The sequence below is a fragment of the Hyaena hyaena genome, unplaced genomic scaffold, assembly GCF_003009895.1.
Source record: "Hyaena hyaena isolate Hyena2069 unplaced genomic scaffold, ASM300989v1 scaffold_34, whole genome shotgun sequence".
In the NCBI taxonomy this organism is placed as follows: Eukaryota; Metazoa; Chordata; class Mammalia; order Carnivora; family Hyaenidae; genus Hyaena; species Hyaena hyaena.
In genome coordinates this window covers 1527129-1540819 of record NW_024080665.1, presented here as the reverse complement: position 1 = coordinate 1540819, position 13691 = coordinate 1527129, and the positions used below count along the sequence as shown (strand labels likewise).

Here is a 13691-nt window from a genome sequence, read left to right as displayed (position 1 = left end):
GCTTTAGATGCAGCTAATTCTGCCCTCAGGATACCAAATAACAGTGCCCAGAACAAATTAGGAACTCAGTAAATACTGCTGAATAAATAACTTAATGAATATAGAGTAGTGAAAGAGAATTCAACTGAACAGGCTCTTTTAACAGGCAAAATCAGGTAGACAAGATGATCCATCCATGGATTTCAGTCAAACTTCTAATGAAAATAAAGTATACAGCATTGGAATAAAGTGCTAAGCCCTTGAGGACTGTTAATGATGCTCTTCTCATTATCAGCAAAGTCTAGGAACAAATCCTACCCTCCCCCATATATGTTCTAAGAGATGCCAGGGAATTGATTTCTGAGGGATGGTGGGTGCAGTGCCAATGGGAGTACCATCTTGAGGAGAAGCACCCCAGGAGACCTTCCTAGAAGGAGAGGGCTGAGGGTTTAATGGACCATGGCTTAGCTCCCAACAAGGCCTTGTATGGAGACACCACAGGAGACACCAGTGTGAACCAGGTTTAACAGGTAAGTAGGGCTAGGGATAAAGGGTTCCAAGACTGACAGAGAATGGTGGGGTAGGGAAACAGGGCAGGTAGTCCAGAGCCTATAAGAATGATCTAGAGTGATCTAGAAGACACTAGACAGGCAACCAGAATCCAGGTTGGCTGTGCATATGTAGGCTGTGGGAAATTGGACCACATATCCTGGCAGAGCTGAGCAAGGCAGTACACTTAATGAGTGGGATTCAAATCATCTTGGCCAAGGCTTTCCCATTTTCTACAGGAAAGCAAGACTGATAACAGCAGTCACCATTGGACACACTAGCAAGCCTGAGCCCTACGTGTTACAGGTTCCATGTAGATGACGTCTGAACATTCTCTCTGTAAGCATCACAACAACCCAGGAGGTCACAGATGAAAGAACGGGCTCCAGGAGGGGGAAATGACTTGCCCAAGGTCACATCACTAGAAATAGGGGCTGGGTTTGGAATCAGGTCCTTTCAGACTCACAAGTCCACACACTGACCACTAAGGTCCACGTGACAGAACCCAGCTGGCAGCAGGTGCCCACGAGGCAGGATAGTCCTCACCCTCTCCCTTTGGGCCATGGGCCATTGTGCCATCTGATCGACCAACCACAGTGGGGACCCTCAGAAGAGGGCTCATTGAATTGGAAACCCTCCAGAGATCTTTTCCTACAAAGCCCTCATTGTCCAGATGAGAAAACCGAGGATCAGGAGTCCAAAGTCATAAAGGCAGTGGCAGAGCTGGTCCAGGAGCCAGCACTCTTGGTTGCCAGGCGGGGCTCAGTCTTTTGCAAGCAGCCAGGCTTCAGAACACGCTCTTGCTCTCACCCTCCCCAGCCGTGGCCTTGGACGGACCCTCAGATTCTCACTGGCTGAAGGGCATAACCACTCCCTGGCAGGCTTGGATGACGAGGGGAGAGGATGTATGTGAGTGTGGCATCAGGTGGTGTGTTCCAGTGCCTGGTTTTCCTGTCCTTCTCTGTAACTGGCTGGTGGACAATGCAGACAGGGAGGACCTGCTGGGGCAAATTCTGTGCCCTGGGAAACAGCACCCTTTGGGCCCTGAGCACACGACTGCATCATTCGGATGTACTGTGCAATTCAGAGTAAAACAAAGACCCTAACCTGTAACTTAAGTGCAGGAAGGTCTAGCCGAACTTGGATATTTCCTAGGATGGGCTAGCTGAATGATGCTTTGAAATATCAAATGTGGAATTCTTTCAGAAATGATTTTTGGTGTCCCTGCTTTGCCGCTGGCCCAGCCCCTGCCTAGCGTGCCTGTTGGAGAGTCCAGCTCGACCTGGCAGTGAGAAGACACGGGCCACCTGTCCCCCAAGTCATAGTGTCTGTGCTTCCATCTGCAAAGCGGTGGAGCAGAGGAGGGAAGAGAAAACAGCTGGACTTGCTGGCCCCTGAGAACCTCTCTGGCCTTGGCTCTCTGTGTTTCTGCCTCTCAGATGCCCTAGTCTGCCTCACCTGGGACTGTCAGCCACAGCTGCTCTCTGAGGATAAAGGTGCCCAGGGCAGTACAGTTTTGAGTTTGAGAAAATCCCAGTGGTCCAACATCTCAGGATGGGGTTAGATATCAAGGGATAATCCTCTCAATTTGGGATGAAGAATATTTACTCTTTTGCTAGATCCTTGGGTCTGACATCTGGACATTTCAAAGGAAGTTTTGAATTAGGAGATACCAACTCTTGATTTAGCACTCACAATATAGAACTCAGATAAAAATATGAAATATTTTTTGCTCAGTTGGTTAAGCATCTGACTTTGGCTCAGGTCATGATTCATGGGTGTGAGCCCTGCATCAGGCTCTCTGCTGTCAGTGTGGGACTTTGTCCCCCTCTTTCTGCCTCTCCTTCATTTGCATGCTCTTTCTCTCTCTCTCTCAAAAATAAAATAAACATTGGAAAGTATGAAATATAGATGTGTCTGTTATCAATGGAAAAAACCAGAAGGGGAAATAGAAAACCTTAGTCCTAGTATTTTTCTCCCTCTGAAAACCTGAACTTCTGGATCTCCAGGAAACAAGTGGGGACTCTGCAACTCACCTGTGGCACCTGTGAAAGCCCCTGCCCTTTCTGTGCTCAGTCTCTGGGCTTTGGGGGAAAGTGGTAGAACTTGAAAATAAAGGCGTTTTTTTCCAGGTTTTATATTGGTGGTCTTACACATAAGAGGTGTTTTAAGAAGAAGGGCGCCTGGGTGGCTCAGTTGGTTAAGCCTCTGACTTTAGCTCAGGTCATGATCTCATGGTTCTTAAGTTTGAGCCCCGTGTCAGGCTCTGTGCTGACAGCTCAGAGCCTGGAACCTGCTTCAGATTCTGTGTCTCCCTTTCTCTCTGCCTTTCCTCCACCCATACTCTGTGTCTCTCTGTCCCTCAAAAATAAATAAACGTTAAAGATGTATTTTAAGAAGAGAGAGAATTTAGAAGTGATTCCAGAAAAATCATGGGGACACTGCTCATGGAGTCAACAGGATCAACCAGACAGGAATACCAGTTATCAACATGGATTTCTCAGGGTCACTTAGTCCAAAGCAGAGGGTGGATCAGTAATTCCCTCAGCTCAACCTCCCGCAGATTTGTGGTTTGAAAACATTCCCTTCTGATTCCTCTGGGAAGGCTCTTTAGACTTTGAGCTGCTATTGCAAGCCAGTTTCTCTTTATGGACAATGTCTCCCAGGTCACATAACAACTTCTGGCCAGGCATAAGTCAGCCTGCTGGGTGGTGGGGAGGAGCATGTTATGGTTAAACAGGAGCACCTGCTGAGCTGAGGCAGCCAGTAGGAGGGTAAGTTCAATGGAGTCACACAGATATTGTCTGGGATTCTTTGTTGCTGCCCAATTGTGACAGAATCCACTATTAGTTCTGACTCAGGAATGATTCTTTCCATCAAGAGCATTTTCAGTACTGCTGCCTCCACTGTAACTTAACAAAGAGCCCCATACCCAGAGACAGGATATGGAGGCAGAACCACGGCACCAAGTGGATGAGAGAGAAAGGAGCGATTCCCTGGTTAGTAATTATGGTGGGAAACCAGCATGTTGCTATAAACCTTGGAGAAATCAGTTCTCTCTAGCAACTTGGTAACGAAGATGTCCCTTTTTATTTTTTGTTTACTTAATTATTTAATTTAAAAGTTTATTTATTTATTTTGCAGGATAGAGGAAGAGAGAGATAGAGAAAGCAAGCAGGAGAGGGGAAGGGAGGGAAAGGGCAGAGAGAATCCCAAGCAGGCTCAGCACAGAGCCTGAAGCAGGACTCAATTCCACGAACTACGACCAGAGCTGAAATCACAAGTCAGACGCTCGGCTAACTGAGTCACGCAGGTGTCCCAAAGATGTCACTATTTAAAAACCTAAAGTGAATGCCATAAGAAAAACGAGCTTAGGGACATTGTTTATGAGATTTGTTATCCCAAAAAAGATGCTATGGGGCATGGAAAAGAAGATCAGTTCTTCCATAACACTTAACACAAATACAATTAAATAATTATGTGATTCAGGGGTGCCTGGGTGGCTAAGTGGACTATGCTTCCGACTTCAGCTCAGGTCATGATCTCATGGTCTATGAGTTCAAGCCCCGCATCAGGCTTTGTGCTGACAGCTCAGAGCCTGGAGCCTGCTTTGGATTCTGTGTCTTCCTCTCTCTCTGCCCCTCCCCTGCTCATTTTCTCTCTCTCTCTCTCTCAAATAAATAAACATTAAATAATTATGTGATTTATTGCTTAATGTCTATCCCTACCACTATAATTAGCTCTATGAAGTTAGAGACCATCTCTGTCTTATTCAACTGTATACTATATACCCAGCATAAACACATGGTTTTGTATGTTTTAGACACTTTTTTCATACTTTACTATAAAAGAAAAGATCATTTCCTTAATTATATAGTGACCATCACATAGTTATCACTCCAGAATTGTTGATTGTTCCGGTTTCCAGATGTGCCTGGTTCCTAGATGTTTCTACCACCCACTTCCTGGGCATCCAGGTTAACTCACCATGGAGACAAGAGCCTGTAATGGATCAGAGGATTCCTCAACCAACTTCTACAGGGTGGGCATTCCCTCTCTGCTCAAATCTTTCTTTCTTCCTATCTTCTTTGTCTTTCTCCTCCTCTACCTACTTATCCTGCTGGGAAATGCCCTGGTCCTGGTGGCTTTGGTGATAGAGCTCAGCCTCCACAAGCCCATGTACTTCTTCCTGATCAACCTCTCAGCCTTGGACATCCTTTTCACCAAAACCACCGTCCCCAGGATGCTGTCCCTCCTCTTACTTGGGAACTGCTCCCTCAGCTTCCCTGTCTGCTTCCTGCAGATATACCTCTTCCACAGCTTCTCCTGCTCAGGAGCTTTCATCCTGGTGGTCATGGCCTATGACCGCTATGTGGCTTTCTGCTATGCCCACATTCTGGCCTCAGTGCTTTGCATCAGCTCCCGAGAAGGACGCTCAAAAGCCTTCTCCACCTGCAGTTTCCACCTCCTGGTGGTTGGCACCTACTACTCATCCATTGCCATAGTCTATGTAGCCTACAGGGCTGACCTGCCTCTTGACTTCCACGTCATGGGCAACGTGGTATATGCTATTTTCACACCTGTCCTCAACCCTCTCATCTATACACTGAGGAACAAGGATGTCAAAGCAGCCATCACCATAATGTTCCTGGGACCCAAAGAATGCTGGAGAACCGTGATTCATAGGTGTAACTCAATCTACTCACAAATGCCAATAACAATAGACGGAATTGTCTATGTGAATAGACAATTCACATAGCCAGACAGAACAACAATTCTCAAAATACAATCTTAGTTGTTCCTATTCCATTGTAATAATATAATGATTTTCTTTCCTTAATTCACAGATAAAATATATAGGCTTTTTGTATTCAATTAAAAAAGTTTTAATATTTATTTTTGAGAGAGAGAGAGAACAAGCGGGGAAGGGGCAGAGAGAGAGGGAGATACAGAATCCAAAGCAGACTCCAGTGTCTGAGCTGTGAGCACAGAGCCTAACACAGGGCTTGAACCTACGAACCATGAGATCATGACCTAAGCCAAAGTTGGAGGCTTAACTGACTGAGCCATCCAGACGACCCAAGATTTTTCTATTCAATTTTTATGTTGTGGATCCCAAATCTCACAAGACTATAAAGATAACTGTGGTTGCATTTCCATTAGTTCAAACAATTTGGAATCTCAGAGACTTCAAGCACTTGACTAGCAAGAACTTCAGTCTTTACCCTTGTATCTCTTCTTCTCATTTTTCTCTCTGTCCCCAGGATTGCTGACAGATAGTGTGAATCAGCCTTGCCCTCTCTGTTGTGGTAGCACCTTATCCTCTTCAAGGAGAAAGTCTGAACCTGCTACCACCTCAATCTTTGCTGCCTGGAGGTTCACTGCTACTACAAATATTTTAACATGAATCACACAGGAAGTTTACCTCTGGTATCTAGACATTCCTGTCAGAAAAGCAGAGCATGTCCTTCCTCTAGCTGATGATAAGGTAAAGGTTATTGCTTCCCAGACATGTGTGGGCATCAACACATGACAGTCCTTTTATTTCTCAACCATTCCATGACACTGGGGAGCTAAGTAGAGAAGTGTGCCCATATTGTTAGTAGGCTGTGTCCACGACCTTTACTCTTTCTCAAAATACAGTTCCATGTCTTCCTGTTTCTGGCTTTAGCAGCCAGTCCAGGCTCCTTATTCCCTTCCCCTGTGCCAAATTGTCTCTTGAAGATCTGCCAGGCTTGTCCAGCCTGGGTACATGCAGACCATACAGTGAAAGTGTTTGGGGGATGCAGGTGACAGATATCCTTATCTCTGAATCATCACAGATATTCTCATTCCAGTTTCCAAGTTTAACTATTTTTCTGTTGCATAAAACCCAGTGTTGCTGGGAATTCAATTGGTGATGCAGATCAGCAAAGGGTATGGTTTGTTCCTGGACTCCGCGTTTGGCAGTCTCAGAGATTCTGCTACAGTCAGAAAGGTTTTCGGCCTCCTTGTTTCCTGGCCCTAGGCAAGTGGAATTGGGACTCATTTTCTTCTACCGAAACTGTATTCAATCTGCAGTGCTTCTTTCCCTCAGTCCTTGAATTTGGTGTCCAGACTTCTTGGGACCGCCATCCTCAAGGTCTAAAAAAGACAACTTAGTAAGTTGCCTTGCCTCTGAGTTCTGTAAGCTCTTAGAATTTAACTGAAGGACATGGAAAGATTTTTTTTTTCCTCTTTACTCCACTACCACCTGGTAAACAACTCCACAAGTATTGCTACATTACTACTGAAGTTCTATCTTGTGTGACTTCTCTTCTCATACCAAATTCAGTTTAAGTTCAGGGCTTTGGTTTCCTGTGTCCCTGGAGGAGAACTCATGACATCTTGTCATCTGCAGTTCCTCTCCTAGATAGAACAATGAATGAATCACACAGACAGTGGGTCATGATGCTATGGAATCCCAGGCTAGTTCCACCCCATTCATTCTGTCCCTGTGGCTCCTCCTAAACATTTTTCATGAGTAGACATGAAATAATAACAACAATAAAAATACTAATGTTTTCCACCTGTAGCCTCACCTGCCACATGGCACGATCTCTGTATCTCCCAATGAAAACATTAGTTTCAACTTTTGTGCAACAAAAGGCACTACCAAGAAAGGGGAAAGACAGCACCCAGAATGGGAGAAAATATTTGCAAAGCATATGTCTGACAAGGGAGTAGTATGCAGAATATATAAAGAACTCCTACAACTTAACAACAACAAAAATGAACAACACAATTCAAAGATGGGCCAAGGAATTAAATAGGCATTTCTCCGAGAAGATACATAAAGAGCAAATAAGCACATGGAGAGACACTCAACATCACTAGTTATTAGAGGAACTGCAAATCAAAACCAAAATGAGAAACCACTTCACACAAATTAGGATGGGTATTATTTAAACACACACACACACACAGAGAGAGAGAGAGAGAGGTAAGTGTTCATGAAGATGTGAAAAATAGGAACCTATGTGCATTGCTGGTGGCTCATGAATATAAAAGCCTAGCCTAGGGTCTGTCCCCTGTGAGTGCACAGTGTAGGACAATACTACAGAGGTGAGGGGGATTTCTGTGATGATGACAATGCACTCCCTACAGTGCAATACTAAAGTCCTGTTCTTAGATGCTGAAAACTGTTCTGTGATTATCTTTATGCTTGTATTTTTCCTGTAAGTGAACAGGGTGCCCCTGAGACCTGCTCTCCCCCAGAGGGACAAAGCCCAGCACAGGATGGATGTGCCTCCCTCTAGTACATACACACATATTTACCTTTCCTTTCCCAACCTTCCAGATGCTTAATTGGCCTCCAGAGGGGAAACAGATCTTATTGTGGGCCCCTAATTAATCCCTAGGAATTCAGTTCCCCACATTCTCCTCTTGCTCTACTCCAACTCCCCAGTTACTGGTTCCAGAAAGGAAAGAAACTTGGCAGACTCCCCGAGGAAAGAGAGGTCTTGGGAGGTGATCACATGTGTGGTCCATACTGACTATCATAATAAGGCCCTAGGAGACCCTGCCTTATCAAAGCAGACCCCAAACTTGGAAAGTGAATGCTAAGGACCTCTTTCCAGCCCCTGTTCCGGATGCATGCCCACACCAACTTTGCCCCATGTTAAAGGCATCTGTGTTCTCACCAGACTCCCCATGGGCATCTCTGCTAATACAGCTCTTTCTGTCCCATAGTTCTGGAGGCAGGGTCTTCTTGGCAGGTTGTCACTGCTGGAGGTCTTGCCCTGACAAAGATCTACTTCCATCATGCACTTCTGCTCATCCTTCAAGGCCCAGAGCAAATGCTCTTCACTGAAGTTTTAGCCCAGTGCCAGGCCACTTCACCCTCCCTGAGGCACCCATGGTTTGTGGCTCCTGGCAGAGCTCTTAGTGCTGAGGAACTAAAGCAGAGCTGGTTGTGTGCTTCTGACTGCAACCCCAGGTCCCTAAGCGAGTAGATGGCGCATTTGAGGCAGAGGAGGCCTCTGTCTTAATTCTGGTCTACCATCATCTTTAGTCCAAAGTAGATACTCTGCATTGTGTTCATAGCTGTTACTTACAAATGGCCTCTGTAGTCAACTAAAATGCGGAACCAAGACATAAAGATTTCTTTAACTGCAGGACTCCTCAGAGCCTTTACTATGTTCATATCCACTATGAATCTCTGAGAAAGTTATGAAGATGCAACAGTTCCTACACTTTTTTGACTACAGATCTTGTTGACTCCTGAGCACCTGATGAGACCAGTATTCTGTTGAATCACTCGCTCGTGAAGACTCTGACATAGATTACAATTTACATTGAAAGAAAATCATTTCAGAGCCTCACCTTGTACCATATGCCAAAATAAACTCTAGGCAAGCTACAGAATTGAATGCAAAAAATGAAACCACATAAACTAAGAAATGCAGGCAGGGGCTGTGGATTCCCAGAGGCTGGTATGGAGCCTCACCCACAGCTCTCTGTGATTATCTGAGGAGTGAACTCAGTGTTTATGATGTCACTGACAGACATGCTATGGAGGTAACCTGCAATTTTGGGTCTTAAATAGGCTGCTTCAGTTGCTAGATTGATAAGGATTCATTTTGGCCATATTCCTCCTATGAAATTACATCTAGGAAACTAATAACCTCACACCTGGAAAAGCTCCCTTATGGCACAACTTAATGTGACCATCACGTTGAGCCTGCATTAAATAGCTTTTCATCCAAAGTAGGGAGTTCAGCCCTGAGACAATGTTCCCCTGAAATATGGAGAGGGACCTGGAGAGACTCTCCCAGCCCTTCCGCTAGTAGGGGCCAGTCTTACTCGTCAGCACTCATTGCTTAGAAGGGCTCTGTGGGTCTGAGAAACAACCCAATAGTATGTGTATCCTAAGCTCAGGTCTGGCCACCATCACCCATGGGCACTTGGATCCTGGACACCACATGTCCTCTTGCTAATTCTAACTCTCTGGAATCCTCCCCTCCATCCTCCTCTCCTCACTGCAATGATTTAGTCTCATCTTCTCTCCCCTCAAGGGTCGCTGTCTCCCATCTCCAGGCCTATGAGCTACAAGGGCGAGGACCAAATGTCCCTGATATCCAGCCAAGGAGCTTGTTTTACTGAATGGGTGGCTGGTAGAAAAAGTCTTAACCAGAGATGGACACGGTGTTGGAACAGCTGGGACAGGAAGCTGAGCCCCTTCCAGCGTCCAGGCGCTCACCACCCCATTGTGGGAATGGCGTGTTGGGTGGTTGCCTGGGGCTTGGATTCTGGTGTCAGGCCCAGTCCTAACATTCTGGTACAACTGGGCAAATCCTACCCTACCCTTTGCCTCAGCCATGTAAAGCACTGAGACCTGCAACCCCTGAGGTGACAGAGCCAGCAGGGGGCCCAGTGAGGAACTCAGTCAACAGAAGTCTCCTCCATCCCTCACACTCCCCTGTTGAGCTCACCTCAATCACTAGGGGAGCTGTGGGGTGGCCAGGATGTCTCTTTTGTCCAGTCCCCCAGAGTGTTCTGTCTCTTTCTCAGTGCTGCTCCAGCCCTGTGTCCCCACCCCAGATGGCAGGCACTGGAGGAACCCCAGCCTTGGCTCTACACTGACTTGCTATGTGGCCCCTCTCTGGGCCTCCATTTCTCCCTCTGTACAATGGGGGGTTATAGGAGGTCACCTCTGGGCCCCCTGTGGCTCAGACACTCTATGGTCATCAACAGCAGGATGGAGAAGTGGCAGTGTCATTCACACCTCAAGCTGTGGGGACTCCATGGAACAGGTAACCTGTGGGGCTCGGAGCTCTCTAAGCTTCTGGAGAGGGTAGAACAAGGGCCAGTTGGGGCCTGGTGTCAGAGCTGAAGAGAGAGTAGGAGAAAGGTCTGGGAGAACAGTTTGAGCAAAGGCACCGAAGAGGCAAGTGAGGAGGCCAGCCTTAAAGTGCAGATAGATGGGGGACAGGAGGACAAGATGGGGCCAGGTCATGCAGGATCTCAAATGTCAAGGAAGCTGAAGAAGGGTTTGGCACAAGGTTAGATATGTGCTCTAGAAGAGTCACTCTGACCAGAGTATGGAGGAGGGTGGGCAGAGGCTCGGACACCAGCAAAGAGACTCCTGCATCGGTCCAGGAGGAAAAGGCAAGTACTTTTTCTTACTTACTTACTCACTCTTTCTTACTATGAGGTGAGGTAGTAGCCATAATAAGGGAAGGGAGGGGTGGATTGGGACATTTAGAGGGAGAGATGACAGAACTTAGTCACTGACTGGCCCTGGACTCAGAGACCTTAATAACCTCATAGATAACATGCAGAAATCTTACAGACAGGAAAAATGAGACCTGAGGCTGGTCAAAGCCCTGCTAAAAGTCACACAGCAAGATAGTGGTGAGACTGGTGTAGAACTCAAGCGTCCTGGCCCCCAACCCCAAACCCTTTCTCACCAACGGCACAAAAAAATAGAGGTAGGGCTACACAAGTTTCACAGAGCCTTGAATGCCAAGCCTGGGCACCCTCCTACACTGTTGGTGGGAATGTAAACTGGTACAGCCCCTCTGGAAAACAGTGTGGAGGTTCCTCAGGAAACTAACAACAGAACTCCCCTATGACCCAGCAATAGCACTGCTAGGAATTTACCCAAGGGATACAGAAATGCTGATGCATAGGAGCACATGTACCCCAATGTTCATAGCAGCACTTTCAACAATAGCTAAAACATGGAAAGAGCCTAAGTGTCCATCCACAGATGAATGGATCAAGAAGATGTGGTTTATCTATACCATGGAATACTACATGGCAATGAGAAACAATGAAATCTGGCCATGTGTAGCAACATGGATGGACCCTGAGGGTGTTATGCTGAGCGAAATAAGTCAGGCAGAGAAGGACAAATATCATATGTTTGCACGTATAGGAGGATTAGTAGGAACTTAACTGAGGAATAAGTGGGAGAAGAAGGGGGGAAATGGTGGGGGAAAGGGAGAGAGGCAAACCATGAGAGACTCTTGAATGCTGACAAAAACTGAGAACTGATGGATGTGGGGGGGAGGGAGGGATGGGCATGGAGGAGGACACTTGTGGGGATGAGCACTGGGTGTTATGTGGAAACTAATTTGACAATAAACTATTTGTAAAAAAAAAAAATACACAGAAAAAAAAAAAAAAAAAAAAAGAATGCCAAGCCTGGGAATTTGGATCATTCCCACAAGCAACTGGGAGCCAAGGCTGATTCTTCACTTGACAACGCTTCCTGTTTCTTTGCCTTCTTGCAACAGAGGGCCTTCCAGTGCTGTTGCAAAAATGCACGACTTGTTTATTGTAGGTTATCCCAACCCCCTGAGTCATCACACAGAAGACAGGGCATCCCCTTGTCTTTACTAGGAGAAAGCACAAAGCCCAGTAGGTAGAGATTCACTGAAAGCCATGCAGCAAGTTAGTAGCCTGGATTTCCCCAAATCTCAGGGCAGCTCTGCTGTCCCCTCGTAATGAAATGCAGAAGCCTGAAATGATGGAACTAGAGAAGGAAGAATCTGGCCCAAGGTCATCCCAAGTAGGTGGCAGAAACAGGCCCTAGAGCAGGGGTGAGAACCCCGGGGGCAGCAGCTAGCTAGCAGCCTCCCTCTTCTCTGCCCTTCCTTTCACAGCTGCAATCCCGTGACTATGTCTGGTTCCTGACTCCCTCCCTCAGCCATCATTGTGCCCCCATCTGTCTTGCCGGGGGCCAGTGCTGGGACATCTCCAGGCTGCCTTCAATTATGAGCCAATAAATATGAGATGTGCTATGCGAGGAGCTGCCGCTTGGGCTGCCAGCCCCACCCCCCTCCCCGCACCCCTGCCAGCCTCTGCGCCAAGGAAGATTGGATTTTGTGCCGTTCATTTTTTATCTCTAGTCCATGTCGGATGGGGAGATACAGGACGTGGGCAGTAGATAATTTTATCCTTCCCCCACTTATCGGGATCGGGTGCAGCACTGAGATGGGGTGTGTGATGTCCTCAGGTCGCCTCTGCCCTCAGGTGGGTAGGTCCCCCACCCAAGCCACCATCCCTGGGCTCCTGCTCTCTGCTGGGGCAAAGTGACTGGTGTAGTGCAGAGTCGTGGGCAGGAAGACAAGAGAACGAGGTTCAAGCCTGCGCCCTGCTACTGACCCACTATGTGACCTTGAGCAAGTGTCTGAAAACATTCTGCGAGGCCCTTGTCTATGGCAAGCCCTGTGCAGGCAAGCAGGGGCCATGGAACAGAATCAGACCCAATCCCTGCCTTCCAGGAGCTAGCACTCAACTCCAAGTAAAACAGACATTCCCATGGAGGAGTAGCAGGCATTGGCACTGGGCGTGAAGGGTAAGGATGTGTCAGGCAGGGAGTGAGGGGAGGGGTAGAAGACATTCAAGTAGAGGCAGAAGGAACTAGTTGAATAAAGCATGGCTAAAGGGAATGGGTAACCAATGTGCTCAGAAGCCTGTGAGTATGGTTGGGATAGTGTGTAGACAAAATAGGGGACAGAAGAGTTTTAAGCAGGTACGTGTCATTATCAGATCTGCATTTTAGAAAAATCTCTCCACTTACTGTCAGAAAAGCAGATTTGGAGGTGGTGATGAGGAATGAAGGCAGTGAGGTCTGTGATGAGGCTGATGAAATCCGTGGTCCAGGAGAGAGAAGATGAGGCCCTAGCTTGAGCAATAATGTGAATCCAGAAATAATAATAATAATCATACCATCATTATGATGAACCCCGCCAGTAAGTGTTACTATGGGATGAGCACAGCGTAAGTATTTACATCAGTGTTTCTAATCCTCAAAACAACGCTTCTAAGTAGGTTATTATCTCCATTTTGTAGGTTAGGAAATTAAGCCTTAGGTAAATTAAGATAGTTGCCCAAAGTCACATAGCCAGCATGTGGCAGAGGTAGGATTTAACCCAGGTCTGTTCAACCCTGAAGCCCCATACTCTTTCAACTCTGTTCTACTGTTTCCAGAGAGTTGAAGGGGGTATAGGATCCATCTGATTTCTGCAGTTGTTTGGATGCAGAAAGCAAAGGACAGGACTCACAGGAGGCTCTGCATGCTTCTGGTCTGGGAGGTTGGGTGGGGAGAGGGATCCCAGGAGGAGGAGCAGGTTTAGAGACAGCAGGGGGGCTTGGTTTTGGTCATGAGATTAGAGGGCAGTTCAATACGTGGG

At 46.8% G+C, this 13691-nt stretch overlaps 1 protein-coding gene across 1 annotated transcript; it reads left to right on the top strand.

Moving 5' to 3' along the window:
- The first annotated feature begins 4516 nt into the window (after positions 1 to 4516).
- Positions 4517 to 5287, top strand: LOC120229596 (olfactory receptor 2AT4-like). Its single transcript, XM_039228705.1, has one exon. It carries the CDS (start codon positions 4517 to 4519, stop codon positions 5285 to 5287), a length of 771 nt encoding a protein of 256 aa, XP_039084636.1.
- The last annotated feature ends 8404 nt before the right edge of the window (positions 5288 to 13691 follow it).

Bases quoted from the DNA above. Each gene is read 5' to 3' on its own strand.
- LOC120229596 (XM_039228705.1), top strand. From the start codon at position 4,517: ATGGAGACAAGAGCCTGTAATGGATCAGAGGATTCCTCAACCAACTTC.